The 26,698-nt window shown below is 39.2% G+C and overlaps 3 protein-coding genes across 8 annotated transcripts in view; 1 reads left to right on the forward strand and 2 right to left on the reverse strand.

Moving 5' to 3' along the window:
- Window positions 1–10,752, reverse strand: part of LOC131458921 (E3 ubiquitin-protein ligase RNF43) — an 86,670-nt gene extending 75,918 nt beyond the window's left edge. Inside the window, exons 1-2 of one of the 3 annotated variants that reach the window (XM_058628278.1) lie at window positions 9,872–10,752; window positions 8,561–8,925 (exon numbers count right to left, since the gene is read on the reverse strand). In XM_058628278.1, the coding sequence (XP_058484261.1) occupies window positions 8,561–8,788 (228 nt within the window). In that variant the 5' untranslated portion in view covers window positions 8,789–8,925; window positions 9,872–10,752. Of the gene's footprint in view, window positions 1–8,560 lie in introns of all 3 variants that reach the window. The other 2 variants (XM_058628277.1, XM_058628279.1) reach the window with 2 other exon arrangements.
- Window positions 10,753–10,824: 72 nt separating this feature from the next.
- hsf5 (heat shock transcription factor family member 5) lies at window positions 10,825–20,491 on the reverse strand. 4 transcript variants are annotated; one of them, XM_058628284.1, is made up of 8 exons: window positions 18,416–18,911; window positions 17,371–17,666; window positions 16,461–16,959; window positions 14,945–15,244; window positions 14,521–14,612; window positions 13,341–13,481; window positions 11,428–11,520; window positions 10,825–11,327 (listed from the first exon to the last, which is right to left on the reverse strand). In XM_058628284.1, exons 3-8 carry the CDS (start codon window positions 16,936–16,938, stop codon window positions 11,313–11,315), a joined length of 1,119 nt encoding a protein of 372 aa, XP_058484267.1. In that variant the 5' UTR covers window positions 16,939–16,959; window positions 17,371–17,666; window positions 18,416–18,911; the 3' UTR covers window positions 10,825–11,312. The 4 variants fall into 4 exon arrangements, with proteins under 4 accessions (XP_058484267.1, XP_058484266.1, XP_058484268.1 ...); XM_058628283.1 differs by lacking the exons at window positions 17,371–17,666; window positions 18,416–18,911 and adding an exon at window positions 20,354–20,491; XM_058628285.1 differs by lacking the exon at window positions 17,371–17,666 and having other exon boundaries at window positions 15,008–15,244; window positions 18,416–18,905.
- supt4h1 (SPT4 homolog, DSIF elongation factor subunit) lies at window positions 20,446–22,260 on the forward strand. The gene is made up of 5 exons (XM_058628287.1): window positions 20,446–20,585; window positions 20,847–20,953; window positions 21,053–21,108; window positions 21,842–21,895; window positions 21,985–22,260. Exons 1-5 carry the CDS (start codon window positions 20,517–20,519, stop codon window positions 22,050–22,052), a joined length of 354 nt encoding a protein of 117 aa, XP_058484270.1. The 5' UTR covers window positions 20,446–20,516; the 3' UTR covers window positions 22,053–22,260.
- Window positions 22,261–26,698: the final 4,438 nt, after the last annotated feature.

Here is a 26,698-nt window from a genome sequence, read left to right on the forward strand (position 1 = left end):
ATTGCAGCATAATCTGATTTGATGCAAATACAGTTGAATATCAAGGCTATGTCTCAATCACAGGCACATAGTCCATTACATAATGCAGGGCTACTGAGGCCACACCCCCTCCCTACATGCACTGTGCATTCCTTCCTCCATCATATGCCATGGATGGATTACAAGAACTGAATAGTACCTCTCCTCTGGCTTGCAGCTATTTTATCCAGTGGCCACTCGTGGTATTGCAACAAAAAATCCCACAAATCACCATCATTTCCATGGAAAGTTTCCTAAATGGAATATTTCCAAAATTCCCGATCAAACATTTTTGAACATTTAATGGAAATTTACTGGGAAATGTCCACTCCTTTGCAACCCTGATACTGGGACAAGGCCAGCAGTCCAATTCAACAGTGTAGTTAAGCTAGTTAACTGTGCATGGAAACTACTGATTATCTCTGTGCAGCTCTGCTGCAAATTATTTTGAAGTAAATTATTTACAAAAGTTTTCAATTTGTCATGTAGGAACCCAAACAACTTAATGAAATTATATTATTGGGGGATACAATTGCTTTAAGAAGTGGGCAAAAAGCCATACAAATAAAATGTCTGAGAGAGTGACGGAAGGAGCCACAGGGAGCCAGAGAGAGGGAGGAGTTTGTCAGAAAGCATTTATCTGTGGTATGGTGATGACTCTTTTCCTCCAACCTCTCAGCAAACTAAGAGCTTCCTGCCTTTTGACTTCATGTAGTCAATTTTGTCCTTGAAGAAAAAGAGCATGCAGTGATTTACAACCACTTTTTAAGAGCTCTCAAGAAACAAGAGATGGTTAGTTAGAGGAGTGGAGGTGAGAATGAGAAAGGGGAATCTGAAGCTGAGACAAGCAGAGAAAAGATAAAAGCCTCTGAGACAGTCTGAGCGATAAAGTCAACACTTTACACATTAAACATTAAGCACAAATGAATTAATTAAAAATATGACAGCGAGCAAACTTAGGCCCTAAGTGTTTACAAAGTGGGGTGTTCAATTCAACATGTTCAATCTCAAACTGACACAAATAAAGTACAGACATACAGAGAGGTAGAAAGATCAATTACCTGGGTAGATCAAAATAGATACTTCAAAGTACAAGTGAAAAATGTGACCTGCTGGTGGCACTAGATAAAACATCAGGGGATCACAAATGCCATGTGTGAGATGGTACCATAAATATCTGTACCACATATAAAGGCAATCCATCCCATAGCTGTTGACATGTTTTAGTCCGGACCAAAGTGGCGCACAGGTCAATGTAGCCAGTTTGAGAGCGAAGCTGCTATCATGGCTAAAGATATTCATGCTTGATTCATTTTGATGCATTCAGAACTGGTCTCTCGCTACCATTGCTAACTTTGGCTTTAATGCTGGCAACATTGCTCAGAGCAACAGAAAAATGTACCATCCAGCAATTTTAATGGAAAAACTGGAAAAATGAATTTGTTTTGCGTTGTACAGTAAACTAATCAATCTACTAAAAGTCCATAGATCAAATCTGTGATTTTACTTAATTTATTTTGTGACTGTGGTGTTGGAAAACCTTCTGTTGGATAAACCTAAGTGACACAAATTTACCAAACAAGCTAGGTTTAATCCCGCAGCTTCCCTGTTCCTGTGAGCTAAAAACACATATTTTCTTTGTGGAATTTGGTACAGGAGAGTGAGCGTATTACATGGTTCTGTTACGAGTCAGAAAAAAACTAGATGAAAAAGCAAACAAACTCCGAAGATATTGTAGACTTAAGTGGGCATGGATTTTATTTGTTGAGCCTTTTGTTGAGTGGCTTAAAATCTGGTTTTCCCCACTGAAAATATAGTGAGAGTGCCGACCATCACACAAAGAATGTAAACACAAAAAACTATGACTTTCAGCTACAACCCCCTCTGTCATGTCCCATTTTAAATAAAAGGTTGTGATTGGCCCGGCCGGTAGGAGGATGTATGAAAATCCTGTTTGAAGCTGGGTGGGCAATCTGTGAGAGGGAATAAGCGTGACCTTGCTGACTGGTCTGATTTCCAGGTAACCATAAACTGTACTAATGGTGAGAATTTAAGGCATGGTATGCAAATATGGTTTGATCACACCGTCCCTGTAATCACAACCTTTCACCTGGAGGGGAACACAACGCAAACACAGCCAACCAGGAGTATCTGAACTGTCCTGCCATATGGTGCAATTGTCATCTGTTGCGACACGGTTCTCTGTAAATCTCTATAAATGTGGCCTTGATCCCCAGGAAAGGGACAGCTTGGCCTACACAGCCGCCATGGATCAGTGGGCTTTCCTATGTGCTCCCACTGGATCGATTTCAAATGGAAAGGGACAGGTGTTTCACTTGACCTGCTCTGCCAGGACAATTTCAGAAAAGGTCGCACAAGATAGCCATCTCACAGGGAATGCAAAAATCCCAAGGCTGTTTATCACCAGACATTTTCATGTTAGAATTCCGCTGGACCTGAATGCAGTCTGGCCCCCGACTGGCCCTGACTTACCCCATTTAGTTAGGTATGGTGCTAACAAAAAAATAATATAAATATAGGTATGAGTGTGTGTGTGCTTTTATAGTCATTGGTGACTCATTCCTCTCCATTGTAACGGATGCACGGCTATATAATGGTACAATTTAAAAGAGCTTAGTGCTAGTCCTTCAGTGCTCTAATGGTTTTTCCTAATAAAAGCACTCTGAGTGAGACAAAGCCCATATCATTAACATTTCATTTAAGTGTGTGACACACAAACACACTTTAATGTGAAATTTTGCAATGCCTGCTTCTTCTCTGATGTCCTCTTTTTCCTCCTCTGTCCTCTCCAACTCACCCTTTCTGTGGGCCGGTTCAAGGATAAGTCCAGTAGTAATGCTTTTACCATCCTGTAATATGTGTGTGTGTGTACATGACTTTATTAGGCTGTGAGGACAAATTCTTGTTCAAATCCATCGTAGCAAGGACATTTTGACATTGGGAGGACATTTTAGCAGGTCCTCACAACTTAAAATACGTTTGTTTTTTTAAGGGTTAGGACTTTGTTTGAGGGTTAGAGTTAGAAAAACATTAGGTCTGAGGGCACGGGCACAAGGGTACACATAGTTGAGGTGGTTAAGCTGAGGGCCAGGGGAATGCATTATATCTATAAATGTCCTCACAACTATACTAGACACAAGTGCGTGAGTGTGTTTTAGCATGCTCTACATATGAATGCTATAAAAATTGGATTTACTGGTGTGGACTAAAGTCTGAGGTAGTAAGTAAGAACGAGGAGACAGCTTCTCTGGTAATTTGCATAAGGAGAGCTATTAAAAGTAGACAAGAATGTGTTGTATAACATACAAATATTCCAGACCTGGTCTAATGACTTAAAAAGAAGGGGGCCAGCAGGATTGAGAGACTTGCCATGTTTCCCCTGCCCTTGACCTGCCTTTCCCATCTTCACAGTGCTGCTGAGATGGTAAGCGCCATCTCTTAAGGAAGAAGGTGGGCAAGTAAGCGCGAGGCCCCTGCTTCCTGTGCTGCAGCTTTGGCAGATGCCAGCCCAGGAGAAACCATTAGTCCTGAGCTTGTGTGATAACTTGAACACAGGCAACTACAGGCAACATAGTGTAGAATAGTATATATAGTCTCAAGAAAAGTGACTGCAGGCAGTGCTGAGCTGAAGGCCATATGAAAACATGTCAGACAAACTCTTTTATTGATAGAGTTTTGTATGAGCTGGCAACATAAAGGAATGTGAATAATATCTCAACAGCACTGAGCATATTTTTACGTTACATGCCGTGTTAACAGTTGACCCCGAGCGTCCTCTTCATCTACACAAACAACCCTTAATCAATGTTCCTTTTAAAGTCACTGTGGCAAAGCATGAGCACATTATAGCTATTTCTTTCATTCCTTTATAAAGCTGCCAATGTCACTGAGAGCTACAGAGGACAGATGAGGACGTGATTCCCCTGCTGTGTGTTTGCCGTCGCTATGATATCCATACCAGATATCATAGCATTGCAGAGCTTTGCACGATAGATAGAATAACTGTGAATGTATGGATTGCAGCAGAGCATGTCCCTTCCACTGAGTCTCCTGATGTTACCTTTGGCGCTTTTCCACTGCACAGTTCCAGCACGCCAGACTGCTGGCCACTGATTGGCAGTGTCGGCACTGGCAGAGTCATGAGCGTGACGTCCGACACAGGAATCATACCGAACAATGCCTAACTGTAAAAAGACTTCAAAATCCTGAAATTATGTGTTAATCTCCAACATAGAGCAAGGAAATGTCTATAATCTCAATATCTCAATAACAGGAAAGCCTGGTGTATTAAACAACTGCACTGCCGAAGGCTGGCGATCATGAGCGACGAGCCGCATCACAACCCATTCCCACTGTATTTCAGGTCAGTGACTGTACCAAGAAGTACTGAGCGATTCTGTGAAGAAATATTTTAATTATTACATTATAACTAATGCTTAAGTACACCGAAAAAACAACTGCTTTACAAGTCACAAGTCACTAGTTCTTGTGTGTGTCGCATATATAACAACGTCACGGCAGTTTCATGACTCCACCCACAATGAGGAGGTTCTATAGCAATGGAAAAGGACATTGATTGATTTTCAGTTAATAATTGATTAATGTATTAATAGGTGCAGGCTTACACATGTCGTCAGAGTTGTTGGTACATTAAGACTCCACACAACCAAAAGCACTAATAGACTTAAAATGTCCCAGGCTGCCGCACACTTTTCAGGAAAACATACACAACTCAAATACACAAAGTGTGCACAGCAGTGGCCCCGGCAATGTAAAGCTGAGAGGAGCCCCAAGGAGTCTCAGACAGGATGTTATCACATCCAGCAAGATAGGAAGTATGGACAAGAAATCTAAAGGGAGGGGGAGGAGAGGGCCCATATGGGAAGCGCAGTGTAAACAGTCTCAGTTTTTAATCATCCCAGCTCACGTTCGAAACTGGACTCGCTTTGATGTTCTCCCTCAGCGCCCCCCTCCACCCTCCCATCCCTCGTTCCCAAACGACCGTGAGGGCCGGTCGAGGGAAAATGTGCAGATAGTCCTCGGACAGATGAGGGAGGCATTCAGTGCCTTGTGGGACACTGAGAGGGGAGATGAAAGAATGTGAAGTGCGGAGTTAGCTCAGTTGTTCAGTCAATTGCCCGGCATGCCTTAATTATAGCTGATGTATTTAAGTGAGCTCTCAAAGGTCACTGCAAATTTTCAAAGCAAATGATCCAAAAATACAGCATGAGGGAGAAATGAAAGTCCCGGTGGCTTTAAATGAAAACAGGTGGAATTTTTATGATGTCCTTTAATTGGGGACAATATTTGTGGGGAAGTTAAACTCCAACTCTTTCTCTGAAAAGGGAGGCCAGGGGAGAGTTTCAAGATTAAAATGATCCCTTCTACTTGGGTCACACTGTGTAAAATTCATTCTGGATGAGGGAGAAAGTCCGAATTCCTCTGCGCTTGTATTTGTCCAAATAGTGCTGGCCAGATCCAGGTTGTTCATTCAGAGGACAGGGCATACTTCCAGAGAGATCACAGTTTTAATAGATCAGAGGGAGATGCGCACCAAAGCAACGTCTCATGGCTTGAAAACACTGACAAAGACTGGGAGCTTTTTCCAGCTCCAGTTTTTCAGTTTTTATGAGTTTGCTCCTTACATGCAAACAGGTGCAGAATAAAATCCTGTGGTGAAAGCAAAAGCTTTTGCTCTAACTTTACGAAAATGTAATATTTCCATAAGGCTACACAATGTGCCTTTCTGCTGTTTTTACCAGCACGAGCACAAGAAAAGTGAACACTTATCAAAGTTGTATATCTGGTCAAACAGACCAAAAAGTGCATAAAGTGTCTCTGTCCGTTTGAAATTAAAAGCAACCTCCAAAACAAGACAATTCTATACAGAGCAGCAATAGAGCATGGCTCAGAGTGACGACATGTCAGTGAAGATTAACATGCAAATAAATGACAAGTAGCAACTCTAGCTTTATAAACTGGTTCAGAGTTAAATCAAACCTCAACTTGCTGGACTAACAGACAAGATTTTAACCTTAGAAGTCATATACCAGTTGGGTTTGGTGGCTCTTATGATGCATTCATTGGCTGGACAGTTTTGTCATGGTGAATAGATCATAATCTGTGGTAGAAAGTGGACACCGTCAGACAGCAAATCTATCTATGGAACTCAACCTCGTTTCCAGCGTTCATCCCCTCGTCCACAGACAAGAACATAAAGCGGGAGCTGTAAAGCTGCCTGCAGAGGTAATAACAACCTGTTGGAACAGGCCTAGAGCATCCTGCAGCACAAAACAGCCTCTGTGCTCCGTGTGAACAGCCTAAGAAGAGAGTCCAAAAAAAAAAAAAAACCTGCAACCAACAACTATAATTTCCTAGCCATGGAAGCAACTAACATCCATGACCTGACTATGATCAACAAGAAATTAAAAGCACAGACAAACAGATTTTTTAGTCTGCAACAAGAAAAAAAAGAGGGGAAAAAACATGGATCTTATCAGCAGAGGATTAGGCTGTCGCCATTCTGACTGTGGCAGAGATGAAAGTATTAGCTGACTACGATGCTGTTGCACTTTCTTTCACACCTTTAGAAAAACACACGCCGATATCACTACTACAAACTTGATCAAGCGCCATCAACACCCCTACCAGCTTGATATACAATACACTGTAGCATGCACAGTATTCTTTCACCTGATGACAGAGTCATACATATCTAAAAACGTTTTATGGGGGAAAAAAAGCTGGAAATCCCAGGAGTGTCTTTGATCTAAGCTACACTTTGTTTTCCCCCAGTAACATGTTGCCAACATCCCACGAAGACACATTAATGTCACATTGTTTTAACTGGAGAACCGTCCTTAATACTGGCCTTTCTCCACGGAGAAGTCACGTAAATCCTTATCAATTATAGCAAAGTGACGCATCTGGCTCGCCATTCACAAAACCTCCCACACCTGGTGAGTGAAGAGAGACAAGATCCTACAATACCGCATATCTGTCGTCCCGTTTCTTTGGAAACGGCAAATATATCGAGGCTGCCAGCCTTCATGGCCCGGGACCCTTAATCCACTTCTGAATCCTAAATATGCACACTGAATAGACTACATACTTCACATTTGCAGGGTAATGACATGGTGTTTGTTAAAGTGTTGTTAAAGAAAATAACACTTCTGCTTAAGTAATAGGCTTACATGGGTCTGAACATGATTTGCTGTTTAGAGGTCTGCCACCACACCTTGATATTAAAAATTTTTGGAAGAACATTAGCTGTCATAAATAGTTGCAGTGATACACCTAGAAAACTTGGCAACCTTGACAAAACCACTGTTTTTTTTTTCTTTCAGCGAAGTAAAAATAGACTGAAAACAAACTAACCTCAATAACAGCTGTGTGTCATCACTATTGTTCAAGGAATTTAGATATTCTGTCATCACATGCTGAGTGAAGAGGGTAGTATTACTGTATTATATGCAATGGTCACTACAGTGTTTTGGACATTGGACAACAACAAGGTCAGGCTTCAACATCAAAGAGCGGTTGCTGTGTAAACTTTTTTAGTTCTTTGTTGTCACTCCATAGAACTGACACTCTAAAAACTAGTGATCAAATGAATGCTTTCTTACATAAACCCCTCCTTTTTAATGTTGAATGGTTTCTTTCCAGCTGGTGTAGAAGAGAACACAGCAGACTCAGACACCACAGTATCCACAGACTGGTGGACCCAATCCCCATGGAATGTTTTTGCAGATTACATTAAAATGCACAACTCTCACTTTTGTATTGTTTATATTATACATTATTAATTGTAAATACTATTTATTTTTAAATGTAATCTATCTTATAGTTTGCCTACATTTTGTTTTTGTTTTATATCGTAGTACATTGTGTTGCTGTCCTCTGTGATGCTTTGCCGAGTTCAATTCCCCCTATGGTGGACTGATTAAAGCACACCTTATCTTATCTTCTTATTTATTTGATAAAAAGGATTCTAAGTGACCCATCGCACAGTCTGTTTCCTGCATATAATCTCCTACCTTCAGGCAGATGTTAACAGATCCCATTGTCTATCACACAACTCAACAAGGAATCCCATTTATTGTGTCATGCATCTTGATAAGCCCTGTCACTTTCATATGGCATGTTATACCTGTACATTTTGCACTATGGCTACTAGTTTTTAATGCCTTGTTGTTGTTTTTTTTTACAGTGATTTGTGTTTTATTGTGTTTTAGTGCAGGTGGAATACTCATTGTGGGTGAGGTGCGATATTCATCTTTTCTTTTCAACTTTTGTCATTTGATTTGATTCAATTTAATTTAACTTAACTTTAATATTATTAAAAACTCAGCCATTGAACTGTTTGGTTCTGCTCCTCTCTCGTGCATTTGCACAGAGACTAACACCTGAGCATCTCTGACAACAGGTGCATCATGTCCACTCTTTATAGTTGTGTGGAGGAAAACGACCAAGTTAACATGGACAGCACTGGTGGATGTATAGGAGCATGAAGACACCTTACCTGCATTAGTTTTCCCTCCGCATAGCCGGCACTTCCTCCAACGAACACCCCCTCCAGAGTGATGGGCTTCCCCGTGGGCTCGTTCTTCAGCAGTGTCACCTTGATGAGCGCTCGCAGGGCCGGCCGCTCGGACTCCAGGCCCGGCTGAGCCAGCACCACCTGCTGCTGCAGGGCCGCCATGAGCAGCCACGGCCAGAGCCCGGCCAGGCGCCACAGGGGGACGGTCATGGCCTCGGCTGTAGTGGCGGTGCCCAGCCGCACATGGTGGACTTCAAAGCAGGCAAGCACCGGCGGATAAACAAGGAAAAAAATATTTATACTCGTCCCACTTCTTCTTCGTCGTCGTCGTCTTCTCTCCGCCTCTACTGCGAAACAGATACAATCCAAATGTTTAAAGCTGGAGGACCGCCAGCATAACTCAAACTCATAACTCAAACTCCCATTCAGCACCAGAGTTAATATTCAAACTCTGTCACTCAGTGGACACATGGAGCCAGCGGCTTCTTCTTTACACACAACTCGGAGCTTCAGTGAGTTTAAAAGAAGGAAAAAAAAGAAAGAAAAATAGTGAATGAAAAAAAGGGGGAAAAACGGTGGTGAACTTTTATCCAGTGTCATTAATATGGGTGTCGAAACTCTGCACGCACAAACGCACCATGAAGACACGTCGTGTTGTGTTAGGGCTTGAAGTGTGTGTACCCTTAGTTTTCCAGCAGCCTACACACAGCAGTGACGTGTTTGTGGAGTTGTTGTGTCTTCTTCCAGGTAAAAGCGCACGTCCTGGCAACAGCGTGTCGATATTCATCCGTCACGGCACGTATAGCGCTGTTATTGCTCTTTATAATTACAGTGTGCGTCAGTCACAATCACGCCCGCGACACAGCACGAGTTGACAAACGGCGTCAAAAGACAGCGTGTCCCGTCTGCGCCACATTTTCTACGTAAATCCACTGGAAAGTTGCGCAGCCACGACTTGAACTTCAAAAGGCAGGGGGTGCAGGTTGCCGCTCGGAACCTAATAAGGCATGTTAACCAGATAATGTAGAGACAGAATATCGGTTAATAATTAAAAAACAACACTCGTGTAAGCTGTTAAACTCGGCATGTGCCTTTCTATGTAATTAATAAATCAAACGGACCGTTGTCTCGCTTCACTTATTAGAACTTTGTAATTACACTGAGTCCCGAAACCCACGCGCCCTCTAACAGAGTACTTACTCTCTACACTCGGCTCTCACTTAAATCTCTGCGCTGCTTTAAAGAAGGAGAGAATAAGGAGAAAGGAGGAGAAGAAAATCCCAAGTTCAGTACCTCCGCTGCACTGAGAGAAATGAGATACGATCCTCCTGAGACCAGCGAGGGGAAAATGAAGTGTTTATCAGAATCATCTGCGACACCAAAAGAAGAAACTGATGAAAGGCGTAGGGAGTAAAAGTTTTCCAAACTCTTCGTGACTCCTGTTTTAAGTTGATAAAGTAAAGAAAAAAAAGTCCTCACGCCGTCTCACCAGTCTACCTCCAGGACTCTCTCTTGCCCTCTCCCTCTCTCTCTCTCTCCCATGGGATCTCATTGACGGCCTCTACCTGCTCACTGTCCTGATGCCTTCGCGTGCTGTCGGAGATGAGAGTACTCTAAAACCTCCACACACCAACAATACCAAAGATACCTCTGTGTAAGTGAGCAGTGGAGGTTTTCAACCAATTTATTGTCAATAATCTAAATATCCCTCTATCAAACGGCATTTACGAACTTCATTTTTGGCACTAGATAAATCATATTATTATAAACCGAACTTCGGAGTAACACCTGAAGACAACATAAGCTGCTGAGGGAGGAGCAGCACAACAGCAGCAGCAGCACCTTCAATCAAAATGACAGTGAGTGACTCCCTCTAGTGGACAAAACCCTACACAATGAAGCAAAATAGAAGTGAAACTTTCATGATTAACGAATCACATTTTTTGAATATCTAGGAGACACTGAAGCTCAAAAGGATTAAATCAGGACTGATAGGTTTCACCTGGAAGGACAAACTGATTTTAGATCTGAGATGTTTGACCATTATAAGTTGCATCATATCCTGACAACTTTAAATTGTATTTACATTTTTTATGAGGTTGTGTGTTTGTGTATAGCAATGTGTTGTTTTTGCAAGTATGTGTATGGTTGTGAATACTTGCCTTGGATACAAATACAGTCGTCTTTGGTCCTTTTGTCTGCTGTGTAAAAAGTTCATTGAAGAAAAAAAAAACATCCTATTAGTATTTCAAAACTTTATTTTAGTTTTAATTACAATATTTAGAGCTCTCAAGTGAGAAATAGAAAAAGATTTACTGCACAAAAGCAAAACAATTGCTTAAAGGTGAAAAAATGTTCTTCAAAAGGAAAGGATATTTATTGTCATTATACAACTGAATTTGCACAACGAAGTTCCGAGTTCAGATGGAGGGTTGATCAGAGCTGCTGCAACTGAGCACGCCGCCACAAGGGACCAACCTAACCCGAAGCCAGACCGGGAATTGAACCCAGCACCTTCCTGCTGTGAGGCAACAGTGCTAAAGAATAGTAAACACTACTTGCCGCATGGCAACACGCTGCTGTGTGAAGTCTTTGGTGACTGACACCGTCGGCGATTTTTGTTGTTGATATTATTCTGCCTCTGTTTGGTCTTCATGAACAGAAATGACGTCACATTATTTGAATGCTGCGTCCGTCTGTCACATCAGACACTGACCAAGGGTTAAAAGTTCAATCAGCATGTTGAGATCTAAAATGAGAAATATGACTGAATGTCAGTAAAGTGGATGCAGTGATTAAACTCATTCCCTTCCACTAGTTTTTCCTCTGAATGTGTTCAGCAGTCTTACCTTAATGGTTGGCGTGTTGGTGCTGGGGTCACGGTGAGGGTCTTCATCTTCGGCCTTCATGCCCTCAGTGTTATTTTCACCATCAGTGATAACCTTATAAGGAAAAAGAGCTCATATAAAATCATATAAAATACTGTGAATCAGGAGTCTCCAAATCAAAAGACATGAGGCCAAAGAGCATCTAGCCGGGTCAGGAAGAGACTGGTCAAGTAAAACAAGTATTTTCGGGGGAAAAAGGGGTGAACAATATGAGCGAAGATTATCTCACAATACTCCATTATAATGTCATAATAATTATATTTCTGACAAATTTCACAGAATTTCAAAATAATAGTGTTTGTTTTGATATAAAGTACACAATAAAAACAGATTTATGATGCAGAATGAATCTATAAATATCAAAAACTGCCGCATGAAATCAACCGGGGGTGAATCTTTTCAGTTCAGCAGTTAAACTGTCTTTATTACAGGGGTGGAGGTCAAATGTGGAGAGAGAGAAAAGCTGAACAAATGGGCTACTCACGGGCTGTAACAGCGTCCACAAAAGGACCCACGGTGACACGGGTGTGACAAGATCTTAACGTGTTCAGGATACATGTTTCTAATACACCTCGATCCTTGATTTTAACTTATGAAGTCCCTAAGTGACACCTACTGAACATCCCGTTGGATCATGTGACTTTGGGTTCCCATAACAACACTTCCAAGGTGTCAATGTGTCAGGTGAACTCATCTGACAACTAACTACATATAAAAAAGTGCATTTTTTGCTGCTAAAGGTAAGGATTCAAGCAATTTAATAATTGTAATGCTTACATACAATGTCCCTTATTACATGTAACATGTTGTTGACACATTTCTTGGACAAATTGATATAAAACAGGGCTGAAACGATTATTAATCGATTACCAATATGTGGATTAATCTGTTTGAGTGCTTTTTCAAATTAATTTGCAATTAAATGTGAATATTTCCTGGTTTCTTTGCTCCATACAACAAATGATCCTTTAAAAATGAATTGTTTTGGTTTGTGGACAAAACGAGACATTTGAGAACATCATCATTTGAGGTTTGGGTAACACCGCTCAACATTTTTCAACATTTTCGGACATTTTATGGACCACACGACAAATCGAGAAAATAATCGCCAGTTTAATCGATTATTAAAATAAGCGATGGCTGCAGCCCTAAAAACATACATATTTCACATCGAGTCTCGTCATGAAAAACCTGCTGAGTTAATTTAGGTGATTCAATTAAATTTAGTTTATTGTATATGTTGGATTACCCTTTTCAAAACATAAATGCAAACAAAACAAGTTATATAATATATATAAATAAATATATATATATATATATATATATATATATATATATATATATGAAGACATTAATGAAATGCATAAAGGAGACCGTAAATCAGTCATTTGTGATTGTATTTTTCATGTGCTATGGATAAAGACAAGTGATTAAGTGTTCAGGATGAACTTGCAGTTGTCAAGGGAGACAGCGGCAAGATTAGAAAAAAAAAAAAATCAGAATCAGGTTTATTGCCAAGTAAAGCTTTCATAAAACAAGGATTTTGTTTTCATGTTTTGATTTGTGTCAATTTTTTGAACAATGGTGACAAATAAATCAACATATGGACCCTAATTATTGTAGAATAATCACATTAAAGACGTCTCAATGTTATCGATGATTCCCTGCTCCAATACACCCGATTCAAATGGTCAGTTCGTCATCAAGCTCCACAAAACCCTGATAAGGACTTATTCATTTGAATCCGGTGTGTGCACCACCCCCAGTTTGAGAACCATGCCTCTAGATGCATGATAATACAAGGTCTAATTCAATCCAGTTTCTTTTTGTGAGAAATGCATTCAGGAAATATATAAAGTACATTGTTGGCTTACCTCGAGTACAGCATATGAAGTGTTAGCTTTCATGTTGCTTCCCTGGTTACTGCGCTCTATCACGGAGCGTGCCTGCTGCTCTGGGAGCTCCACTTTAACAGGGCAGTTACTGGATTGAATTGGTGTCAATTCATCAGCAATCTGGAAAATGGAAAATCTGTGTCTGTAACTCCTGGTTGTGGCCCACACATGACCCAGCACACAGTGACCTAAAAACACACTTTAGCCCGTTAAACCAGAAGGTCCCCCAATTGGGGGAGCCAGATAAGCACTCAGTGAATAATAGTGGAATAGTACACTAAACATGAAAGAATACAGTTTTAAAACACAGCTCAAATAACAACGACCCTCCTGTGGAAGATAAAGCGGTAGAACACGGATCGATGGATGAATGACTACATATCAAAATCCGTATTGAGAACACAAAACACTTACATGGATTCCGAGGATACACGTCAAATAACTATTTCCGCTGTAATTTCTCTTACCGTTGATGTTTATCCGTCAGAAGTGGTTGATATTACAGCGAAAACAGCGCGGTCAAACGGACTTCCTGTGTTACACTCAAATCATTCCAGGGCGTTTCTAACGGACATTCGGACCATGGGGGAGGCGTGACAATCTCCAGATGCAGCAACATTTGTTGGCTGATAGAAGTCGAATTGAAATGTGAAACAAAGCCATAAACTGTTTTATAAAACACTAATAGTGATATAAAAATGAAAAAGTAGTTTTATACATGAGAAAATACAAATGAGACCTCTCTAATTTTGTTTTGCTTCACTTGATCACAGTCAACCGTTGCAGAGATACTGTTCACATATTGTACTATGAGTTGATAGAAGAGATAAAGAGATACTCATCCTGAAATTTTTTTTTTAGGCGAGATTTTTCTTGTGTGCCATCTTTATTTACTGTTCACCAGTAACATGTGCACTGATATTTACACATCTTAACAAATCTCACAAGTGTTCCCTTTTAAGTATTTAAATAGACCTTGTGGACACAGTGCATATTTAAAAAAGGAATAAAAAAACAAGGACTTAAGAGTCAATTGTTACATGACAGATTTAATATATTCAATGCACTGAAATGCACTTATTGTAAGTCACTTTGGATAAAAGTCTGCTCAATGACATGTAGGCTAATGTAATGTAATGTAATATTGTAGATTACTCACCTGATAGTAAACTTGGGGAGAGAACGGCGTGACCTGAAGCCCATTCCCTGCCACATGTGATGCCACAAGATTCGGATGGTAATATTGAAAAACTTTAAGAAGAAGAAGAACAACAAAGACAGCTTTAAATGATTGTATAACCTGTAGAGTTTTTGGTTTAGGCCACTGATTCCTCTAGAGTGGGTCTTGGAGCTATTGCAGGTAATTATTTACCAAATTTATAATGTAAAAGATTTGTTCTAGTGGGGGAAAAAAAATGTAATTATACTGTGTTAAATTGTTTCATTTTCATAGTTTTAATGATATACATACTTTATTTCCTCCTCTTGGCATACAGCCTGCCAGGAATTATTATAATTATTGTTAAAAGAAAATGTCACAAGAGTGGACCTAACTGTCTTCCTACAACTTGTGTCATACTTACACGGAGAATAGAAGCCAGGCTGAAACTGTGTAGAACAAGGATTATAACTGATAAAAGTAGCACCTCCGTGGTTAGTGCAGGGGGGTAAAGCCTGCTGGATGTACACAGTGTTCGAGCATGAGGCCACTCCAGTAGAGGGGTGGGTTGAAGATATCGGTAAAGCTGGTGGAGCTGCACCATCAGCATGGCCCCCCATCGGGTATAGCGGTGGGGCTGGAGTTGGGACATTGGGCGCTGTCCAAGCCTGAGCTTTGTGAGGATGAGTTAACATTTGATTTGTGGGGCTCAGAACTATAATTTCTGCAAAAACAGGGGGATTGGGGGGGGGGGGGGGGGGCAAACAGTAAACAGAAATAATAAACATGATGAAACTTGTTTCAAATTAGGGATGAGCCGACGCGATACTTGGTATTGATATGTGTGCGATACTGCCCAAGATCACTGGGTCAGGACAATATAGATATCAGACAACAGATGAAGTAAAATTCGACATGTAAACCCAAAAACTTTACATAAAGGCTTTAACAAACACAAGCAACAAGCTGTAAAGAGAGATGTTTGCCACCACGGTCACGTGACAAGGATGTGAGTGAGAGCCTGGCACGTTCTTACCCTCATAATGCCTTGAATCTTACATGGTAGCAATCTCAGAAGAATCGACACGGCACGAGACAACACAACACAACACAACACAACACAAAAGGTATACTTGACACTGACTTTACTCAAAATATTTTCATTAAATTTAAGTAAAGTAAAAATAAAACAATAACACTACAATGCTGGTCAAATAGCGCAAATGCACAAAAACATTATTGAATAAAAAAAGGTGGGAGAAAGAAAAACCATACACGTGTGTACATTATTTGTTACAGAGGAACTTTATTATATTTGAGTTTGAATCCGACTGACTGCTTGAAGAGAAAGTGGGCAACCAGAGAAAGTGGGATGGGAAGTGTTTGGTTTGATTTCCGTGTCTGCTTTCACACTCATGACTCTCGATTTATTCTATGGTATAATAATTATTTGTGGTTAATATCTATCTAAATAAATAAATAAATGTTAATTTTAAATACTAAAAGAAAAAGCTAAGTAAAGCTAAAGAAGAAAGTCAGGTTGATGCTGCTGACGACTGTCATAAGGGTCCCTTGTTTGTGATCTACCAGCTACATATGCCTGGTGAGTGACTTTTGTACACGGTGTTTGGATAAAAGTAATCGCACAATAATAAGAGCTCTGCAAAGAAATCATCCCTGCCACTCTGGTCTGGCTTTAAACTTAAATTCTACTGGTTCTGCATGTCTGGGTTTAATCACCCTTAGCCCTCAGTACAAATTCAAGGTTGTGTCACCTGAAACCTAAAAGCTAGCACTAGTTCAAACGAAAAGAGATTTTTGATTAGGATTTTTAGTGATTTTCAAAGTAGGGGTTTGGATGAGGGTCATTGTCGGTGCTCGACAGGAATTTTTCACATTCACTTGTTCCTCACAGCAATGAGTGATGCAGTGGCACTCACCTTTCTTCACATCTCCGTCGCTGCCGCCACCTCCGCTGGGTCGAGCCCAGGACCTGCTGCTCACCTCCTGACCGGCACTCAGCTTGGTCCTGTTGTCTGCAGTGAGTCTCCTCAGAGCTCCAACGAGCTCGGGGTGGTTTCGCTTGAAGTTTTTGTGGAAATAGCGATGAAACGTACCGCCAATGGGCGACGAGTTGACTTTGACGAGCTGAGTGGTTTTCTTGAAGCCGTACAGGTTGAGCTGACGAACAAAGCTGCAGAACTTGTTTGTTTTAAAGTTGTCAGAATTGCTCGACGTGCAACTGCTGGGGCCAGACAGGACCTGCAACTCAAAGAGCTCCTGATGAACGACAATGGACTCGCCGAGGAGGTCCCAGCAGATGGATGTTTTGGTGGGGTTGTTCACCAGACGCCACAGTTTGGCAGGAAACGTGGTGGGGTTGATGTAGTCTGGGAGGGAACCTCCACTGGCATCCATGCTTCTGTACTGTATGTAGAACTGTAAAGACAGCCATCAGCAACTAACACCAACTGCCAAATTTGTTTCTAGCTGACAGTATATCAATAAAATACCACATTTTTAGAGCTGCAACTTACGATTAGTTTCATAATCCATTAATCTGTGTGTTTTCTCAATTAAAGGTAGGGTGGGAGATCATTTTTTGAGCTTTTTTTACTGTACTACTTAAAATCCTCTTCACAACCTGATTGTAACTAATGAATTAACGCATGGTCACAAAAATGAAAAATGTCAGTCAGCTGTGGAACGGACAAGCCTGTAAAAACACCATCCAATCATATTGAACGGCCTGAAAAAATTAATTAGATCATGAAGACAGCGCCAGAGCTTATGTTAGCTTGCTAAATCAGACAGTTGCAGGAAGGTGCCAACAACAGGTCTTTGTCGCACCTAAGGTTTTTGGAAACGCTACGGCCAAGCTGACGCAGAGAGATCCAAGACCAGAGTGCTGCGTTTGAATGGTGGCGACAACTGAAAACCCAGAAAGGGCTGCAAAGTGATGCCATGGTGCCTCTAGTAGGTTAACTTCATGTCTTTGTGATCTTTTGAGAGTTGAGAGAGACCCAGGTTCAAGACCCAGGTTCGAGCCCCAGTTGGAACAAGGGTCTTTCTGCATGGAGTTTGCATGTTCTCCCCGCGTGTCTGTGTGTTTTCTCCGTTTTCTCCGGGTTCTCCGGGTCCTCCCACTGTCCAAAAACATGCAATATGGGGATTAAGTAAATTGGTCACTCTAAATTGATCATAGGTTGTTTGTATGTGTGGCCCTGCGATGGACTGGCAAACCCCGCCTATCTCTCCCTATGTCAGCTGAGATTTATTCCTCCAGTGGAGGATAAAGCGGTAGATAATGGATGGATAGACGTTGTCATTTGAACAAGTATCCAAAAAAGTACCTAAAGTCACAGATGCTGTGCATGAATCCATGTTCGCTGCACGTTCCTGTGCTCTGGAGGCATAGTCTGAAGTAAGGGGCTTGGACATTTGAATTCGAAATGTAGCCTGCTCGAAACAGATTTTTCCAGGATCTCCAACCCTACCTTTAATCCAGTATTTGTTGTTTGTACATAAAATGACAGAAAATGTTGAAAAATGTCGACAGGTGTTTCCCAAACCGGGAATTGATGATGTTCTCAGATGTCATGTTTTGTCCACAAATTAAGAATACTCGTAATGACTTCTTGCCATTACGAGTATTCTTCATGCAACATAACAAGCTTTAGTTCAATATTTACTGCATGAAAGATTAAAGATTTAAAACAAACAATATTCTGTTTCAATGATTTCTTTTGTCAACCTGAGCTATTGAAACCAGGAAATATTGACATTTTAGAAGCTGAAAAATCAGAAAGCTCAACTTAATTATAAAAACCAAAATAGGTGATGATTAATTTAGTGATGGATTAATAGCCGACTAATCAAACAATCGTTTCCTTACCTCTTTTCAATTTGGTAACTGCTGTAGATTAGTTTGCCAGTGGCTGTTAGATTGTTAAACCTTTAACTCGCTGCCTGTCTGTTCGACACAAACACTGGTTTGAGAATACTATCTGGAAATGCTCTCTATTAGCTTTTATCATAACTGCTGTTACCATTCTAATCATTCTAAAATGTTTTTGTGCTTTGAATATTTCCATGTACTTTGATAATTTCCCAGTAAAGGATCAAAGCAAGGTGTCGCTTCTTCTTCTTCCAGTAAGACTATACATGACAATTCCGAGTTCCCAATCATATTTTAAAGTCCGAAATCATAGTTCAAAGTTCTGAAGTTGCCATTCATTCTCATCCTTATATTCTTTCCCCCGTTCTTTAATCCTTCTCGATTCTAATCCACAATTTCCTTTTGGTGGTAGAGCTTAGAAGAAGTTCAAGACTTCCCATCGCAGATCAAAGTCCATTGTTTTCTAAAAATGGTTCAGTCGCTATCCATATATAAAGAAAATGATTTATCTTTTATTTTCCTGAACAAATGACTTGTGTTACTGATATGAAAGAGATTAGAACAACAGTTTTAGTTAAAAAGGAGAAGTGGTTGAAGTTATTGCCTCATAAAAAGAATATTATACGGTGGAACTTCATGACAGACAAAGCTTTCCTTGATAAACAACAAGGAAAGTAACACATTTATCGAACATTAAAAACCACATTTGATGAATTTATATCCCTTTGTGTATTGTAAATTTAATCATATTATTTATTATATTCTTATATTTGTACATGAATGGACGTAGGTTGTTGATAATCAGCTCTCTGACATTATCTCACATATGATAGTTGATTCTGACTTTTTGTACATTTTGCTAAATATTATATTTAAAAACAACAAAAAACATGTTGTCGACCATAGCCAAAAATTGCACTATGTGTATTGTTTATTATTTAAGAAATATTGCGCCTGATCTTTTAACATTTCACCAAGATAATGATGTAGTTATTGAGGTGAGTTAAGTTTTATAGACAATTCTTTGTCTTATTAGCAACAGTTAGTCAGCTGCTCTATTTATTAATTTATTTATCATTTATAATTTGTGTTTATTCTTGAAGTATTGAAATTAAGTGGCTAATTTAATTGCATATCATTAATATAGGGCTGCAACAATTCTTTGATTAATCAATTATTAATCGCTACCTAAGTTAATCATCAACTATATTGATAATAGAATAATCGGGTTGAGTGTTCTGTGATTAAAGCAAGCTTTCAGGTTTTTCAGCACCTTATATTTTCTGGTTTCTTTACTCTACAGAGCAAAGAAATCATTAAAACACAATGATTTTGGTTTGTGGACAAAACAAGACATTTAAGAACATCATCATTTTCAGGTTTGCTAAACACTAATAACATGTTCTTTCTTATATTTTACAAACCAAACAGGTGCTTAACACATGAATCTATCATGAAAATAATTTATAGTTGCAGCCCTATTATTAGTGTTGAATGTTGCATGTTGTATTATCTAGTATTACTATCAGTATTTCAATGTAATCAAACTCATCATCTACACCTGAATAGTTCCTCGTTGCAGTAGCCACCATAATTTAATTGTACATAGATTTGTTTGGATCATGCTGAAGACACAACAAATTGGCCAATAAATAAAACATAACATAATGCGATGTGTATTTACATCTGCTTTATGAACAGGTATTTGACTTCACCCTCCTGTATAAGGTTTTCCAAACTGCTAACATAGGCAGAATGTATTTTTAACAGTTGATGAAAGGTTGTTTAGTGAGATAATAACATTTTAGTAAAGCAGACAATATATGAACAGTTCAGTACAGGTTTGTGAATAAACAAATAAACATTTCATTTCATTTTAGCGTAACTGTAAATGTGTTACAATTCATTTACCAAAAGTCAAAAGCTTTAAATCACCTTTTAAAACAGGCATACTGCACCGCCACCTCGAGAGCGTTGGTGGCCCTTTGATGCCGCTTCTTCCAGATGACGTATTTCCCTCAGCGACAGGAACACATTCAAAACATCGAAGTGTAAAACTGTTTATTTCTATCGTATTTCATTGTGAAAGCTGAATATAATGGCGTTGGAGACTGTCCCTAAAGACCTGCGCCACCTGCGAGCCTGTCTCCTTTGTTCGCTGGTGAAGGTAAATTGTGAGGACGGAAATGTGGGGAAAGAAACGATGGAGTTAGCTTCCATGCTAACGCTTAGCCTGCTTTGGACGCATTGTTTTATACATATATATGTATCTATTGTGTCTTACGCATCAAGTGAGGATTTGATAACTTTGATTTGAGTGTGACAGAAAGACTAGTTGAACATGAGAATCAGCAGAGGTTGTTTACATGTGTACTTTTTCGTGTTTTGTCGTTCCTTACTCACCCATGTCTCCTCATGTCCTCTTCAGACCATTGACCAGTTTGAATATGACGGCTGTGACAACTGCGAGTCCTATCTTCAGATGAAGGGGAACCGGGAGATGGTTTATGAATGCACGAGTTCCTCGTTTGATGGGTAAACCTACCATGCCCATCTGATTTCACAGAATGTTGACACTTTAAATTGTTGAATTTTTGTTTATGAAGTCAACTGCTGCTGTCTTTGTGTTCACAGTGTCATAGCCATGATGAGTCCAGAGGACAGCTGGGTGGCTAAATGGCAGAGGATAGGTAAAGATGTGTGTCTGTATTTAAAGTGTGACCACTTCGGAAGTAAAGGAACACGTTTCTTTATGGGGTTTATTGTCCCACTTTCGTGACAGAACACAAGAGAAACGTAGCTTTAACACAGATAGACTGTTGCATGTGAATTTTAAGTGATAGAAAAAGAGTCTTTCCTCTCATGTCTCTAGAATGTTCTTGCTTTGCACACACTTAGGCCACGTCCAGGTGGAAACAGCACAAAACTATTAAATAAATAATCTTATACTTTGCCGTTTTCAAAAAGTTACCCGTAAAGACGGCATTGTTTCAGGAAATATCTCCGTCCACAAGGAACCCCCTGAAATGACTCTAAATGCTGTAGTACATATGACAGGACTGTAAGTTGCGCTGTAAAGTTACACCAAAGACAGAAGAAGACGTTTTACACATTACCGACAACAGAGACAGAATGAACCAAGCTGGAGGAAAGAGTCATCTTTCAACTGGAAGGTTCTGGGGTGGATTCCTCTCTAGTCTGCGTGTCCTTGGGCAAGACACAAATACCCCAGTATTTGAACTTGTTACATTACAACGCTGGTGTTGCGGTCAGATACCTTCTAATTTTTCCACTCGGAATGATTGGCTGCTTCCCGGTCTCCCAGCATCGTGTCTTTGTCCAAACACTTGAATATCATCTCAACTCATTTCCAGTTTGAATTATCATTTGAGATATAATTATTGTGAATCTTCCATTTTACAGGCAACTTCAAGCCTGGTGTGTATGCAGTGTCAGTGACCGGCAGATTACCTCCAGGTATCTAAGACTTTGCTGCCTCCATTTGTAAATTTAGAAATTAAATTAAGAAAGTAACTAATAGGTTTTTATCCTTTCCTTTTTTGCAGGTGTGGTCAGAGAATTAAAAAGCAGAGGAGTGATTTACAAATCCAGAGACACAGCAGTGAAGACATAAACCCGAATGCTTTCAGTTTACTTGTGTCATTGGCCACAGTGGAGCAGTGTGTGAGCGACAGCACCATCACCAGGCTGAAGTTAACATCTGTGGGACTGTGTTTTTGTTTTTGTTGTTTTTAGAAATATTAGCAGGGAGTAAAGGGGATGTTTATTATTTTGTTGAATAATGGCGGGAAAATAAAAGTCTGTTTTTATAAGAAATACAAGTCATTGTCACTTTTTTTTTTAATTTGTTTGCTTCTGGAAGATGTGAACTGCTAATGTTTATTTTTTTTTTATTGAAGATTTCTTATGTACACAACAACGCATGAATATGTGAACATTGATCATTCAAATAAATTCAGAATGGCATCATACAAAACATTTAACATCCAAAATCATACACAATATGGACAAAATATAGACATTAAATAAAAGCAGTGGGAAAATAGATCATATAAAGCCAAATTATAAAAATCATATCAGATCAACTCAAAAGTGTATAAGGGAGGTATAATATTACAATATTATGTTTTCTTTTAGATATAGCATCATACAAATGTGAGGTAAATTACAATTTAAAAAGTATTTGAGAGGTTTCAATGGCTTGGTTTTAACAGAGATATTGCAAAAATCAATTAATATCGGGTTTGGGTTGAAGAGATTTCCTTTTATGGATGAGGTATTTTCCTGTAAGACATACTGTATGCATTCAAATACATCGTCAACAGATTTTTGAATTACAATTTAGAAACAAGGCCATATATATATGTGAATATGAATGAATGTGCTTTTCTAGTCTTGATGAGCTGCTTTACACTATAGTTTTGCCATTCACACATCACTCATACCCATTCACACGCTGCAACATGGGGTTAAGTGCCTTGCTCAAGGACACATATAGACTAGCAGAGCCAGGAATTGAACCCACAGCCTTCCAGCTGAAAGACAACTCTCCCCACCACTGAGCTAGTAGTACAGTAAATGTCATATACTTTACTTTTTTTTTTAGACTTTTACTTAAGTAATAATATAAAAAATGACTTCAACTTCTACCAAAGTAATTTTCTGGCAAGATACTTTTACTCAAGTAAGTTACTTTATACAAGAATGCTAATAAGTGGTGCATTTTAGCAAGTACAGCAAGTGAATGTAAAACCATTCATAGCCAGTAGTGGGAGCTATATGCCAAATTATGGAGTATGAGGAGTATGTACATGAGATATCGTGTCCAGTTAAATGGTAAAGCTCTTCAGTTTCAGTAATTACTGTAGCGTGTGAGCTTATATGTTCCTTTTACTCTGCTGTCTATCAAATGCCATTGTGGTTGATTTACGTATATGAATAGGAACAAATATTTGTATTCCCAAAGGTTCCAGGCTTTGTCTCATTCCATTGACACATCACATACACCCAGGATTCTTCAGGTCACTGTACACGAGAACAGTATGAGCCTTTGCTTTTGTCTTAGTTCATGTTTTGAGTTACTATTTCACTGCACAGACACCTGGTGCTGATATTGTGTTACAAAGGCATGGTGGTGAGTGTTAACCACTCTTTGATTTAGAAAAAATACATTTTAGTGAAGTGAAGTGAAGCAGACGGTTTAGTATCAGGATCCTCTATCATAGTACCAGCTCACAGCAAAGCAGAATTGTTCCCCAGCATTTGACTCAAGACGTATGTGTATATAATTTAAACTATTCATGCATAAAATCAAGCTGTGATTCATTTATCAATTTCCTTAAAAATCTATGGGACGGAGCTCTTTGTGGACTCAGTGTTGAATGAATTCTCAATGACTGAAAAAGGCTGAAGCTAAAGGCTGTAACCCCTAATATCAGCAACATCACCACAAAACAACACTTTTACATATAAATGACAATCCCTAATCATTTTTTTGCCTTTTAAGAAATGTAACAGGCTATATTTATATATTCATCTCTGAAACTATCAACTATACTCTATATTTAACATTTGTTCTCACTTTACCATTTCCCTCTTAATTTATAATTCCCTTTTCTTAATTTAAATTATTTCAAAGACAGACTTCAGATATACAATATCTGGAACTTTTATACCTTATAAAAAAACACATTTGTAGGCTATTTTACAGTATAAAAATCACTTGTTTTTGTACATAACAGCAATATATTTGGATATTTTTTGTCCAAATATATTCTAACATCGTCTATGATCTATTATTACTCCCAGACGTTGCACACGAACCACGGAGACACACTCTTTTGAATTTAATTAAATTTAAATTTTACCTTTTTAAAACACGCCAACATGTTTTGGCCTCAAACCTCAGTCATTGGTTGCAAGCACCAATGAGGTGTTTTAAAAGGTGGAACATGACCATGCCATTACATTTAAAACATTTAAACTGTTTAAAAGAGGGTGCCCTGGAGTTGAAATGTAGTAATCAGTGATATATGTGTACTGTAAATGTAAATCTTATTTTCATGTGGGGAAAAAACATGCATTTTTTTTTGTTTCTTTATGTTTAAAGTTTTATATATGTAGGAAATGATCAGGGTTGGTGTTGCTTAAAAATAAAATTTAAGTGGGTGTAGAATTTAGGTGAAGAATGTAACTTTTTTTTTTAGAATGAATTCTGCATTTAAAAATTAAGAAGAATAATTACAGGTGAAATGTACTTCAGATAATACTCATTATACAACAGAATGGCTTCTGCCAGTGTTAACATTATCACCTGAACCTATTGAGAAGTCAGTATGTGATAATAATAGTTACTGTGCCATTCATTGCATTTCTCTATGAGATGTTATGTACTTTTTTATATGAAACTACAGCTAAGACTTAACTCAAAATTTAAATAAACGTTTGACAAGAGCGAATGCTGTTAAACTGCAGTTCACATAAGTGATAAATGAGTTAAACAAGGTTTTTTGGAGTTTTTTTATAAAGAAAGTTTGTTTAAATTTAACATGAAAATAATGGAGTGGTTTCCTTGAGCGTCTTTTTCTTATGCTGCCATAATGAGGTCAGAGACTAGATGCTGTGTTTTTTTTTTGCAGTGAGCTTCCGAGTCCTTCTACTACAGTGTCAGTGGCTTTGTTTAGAATTGTCTTGTCTTCATTACACTTGACCGACACTGAACTCCATCGCCATTGTTACTACGGGTTTTGATCTCTTGTGGGAATCTTACAAACGTCTTTGTGACGCCTCCGTGTTTTCTGCCCGTTGTTACAGAGAGGACAAGATGGCAGCGATGGAAATGAATCTGTTTTCAGCGACGTTTTAAGGCCGACATTGTGTCTGCCTTCTTCTTTGGACACACCTTCTGAACGTTAATGTACACAGAGAAAATGGATTCATTTAACCCTTAAAACACAGAGCATTTTAGGCTGCTTTTTTTCTATTACTATGTTTAAATGTATACACAGAGGCGATAAGAATGGGCAGTATAGAGTGTCTTATATCCTTTTTTTTTTTTTTTTACACCACAACCTATAGGCAATCTAATTTTAATTTTCACCAACTATATAAATACACCTGAGCAAAAAGTACTCAAAATTATTTTAAAACATCACAGTTAAAGTTCGCTTGGAACAAAAATAAAATAAAAACAGACTTCTGCCCATGTGTTGCTACTCACGATTTAAAATGAATCATAACTTTGATTCAACAACACAGAAGACGACGAAAAATTGCATTTTGTAAAGCCTATAAACACCCCCCCTCGTCTTCCAGGATGTCCATATAAGGAGTTGTGTATCATTCCTGCAGCAATTTACCAAAATAAAAGGCTATGTATGTCACTGTTGTGGACCACGCAGTCAGAAGACGAAGACACACAGGATGATATTGAAATGAAACAACAAAAAACTATATTTATTCTCCAGAAAGTGTTTGAATTACAAATGAAAAATGTGCAAATGAGTAGAAATCTGGGGCCCAATAAAAGGTCAACGGAACAAAACTCTCCTCATGGCACGAACTCAACAATTACCTAACAAATGAGACACGGGGGGGGCGGGGGGGAGACAACATAACTTTCTTGATGGTGCATCTAAGGGTTAAACATCGTTGTGCGACGATGGTTTAAATGTAATCGACATTTGTTCATTCATCTTCTACCGCTTTATCCTCCACATGAGGGTCGCATGAGGGGCTGCTGGTGCCAATCCCAGCTGGCACAGGCTTTAAGGCGGGATCACACCCTCACCAGTGCATCGCAGGCCATTCACACCAACATTCACACCTGCGTTCAACTTAAAAGCCACACATACATGCAGACGAGCTCCACGCAGAAAAGCCCTTGTTCCACTAAACACTTCACCAACCATGTGGCGAGTAACCGACGTGTTTATATTTAAATGTTACGCACTACAGCTTTAAAATGAAAAACCAGAGTTTTAAATAGGTCGTTATAAATCCTGATATCCTGAATGACTGAGGAGGATGTAGTGGCCCCCTTGTGGCATTTCAAAATAAAGTTAAATATGACTTCTTTTCACAATTTTCAAGATGATGGAAATCAGGTTATTGCGAGGGATTTTTAAGGTTATATTGTAGTTGTAGTTGTGGACTGCGTGCGTACAGTGCACACTTCAGTTTCGGCAGTGGGGCCTGAAGTCCAGGGCCCTCAAGCGCTTCTCATTAGCTGATTTAAAGCAAGCGGTGGACCCTGCACAG

The sequence above is a fragment of the Solea solea genome, chromosome 4 (genome assembly GCF_958295425.1).
Source record: "Solea solea chromosome 4, fSolSol10.1, whole genome shotgun sequence".
Classification (NCBI taxonomy): domain Eukaryota; kingdom Metazoa; phylum Chordata; class Actinopteri; order Pleuronectiformes; family Soleidae; genus Solea; species Solea solea.

Coding starts and splice junctions, on each gene's coding strand:
- supt4h1 (XM_058628287.1), top strand. CDS start 20,517: ATGGCGTTGGAGACTGTCCCTAAAGACCTGCGCCACCTGCGAGCCTGT. Junction 20,586..20,846: donor TCCTTTGTTCGCTGGTGAAG/GTAAATTGTGAG, acceptor TGTCCTCTTCAG/ACCATTGACCAGTTTGAATA. Junction 21,896..21,984: donor GACCGGCAGATTACCTCCAG/GTATCTAAGACT, acceptor CCTTTTTTGCAG/GTGTGGTCAGAGAATTAAAA.
- hsf5 (XM_058628283.1), bottom strand. CDS start 16,938: ATGGATGCCAGTGGAGGTTCCCTCCCAGACTACATCAACCCCACCACG. Junction 13,482..14,520: donor CTCCCCAAGTTTACTATCAG/GTGAGTAATCTA, acceptor TCCATTTTCCAG/ATTGCTGATGAATTGACACC. Junction 11,521..13,340: donor CTTCATATGCTGTACTCGAG/GTAAGCCAACAA, acceptor TTTCCTTATAAG/GTTATCACTGATGGTGAAAA.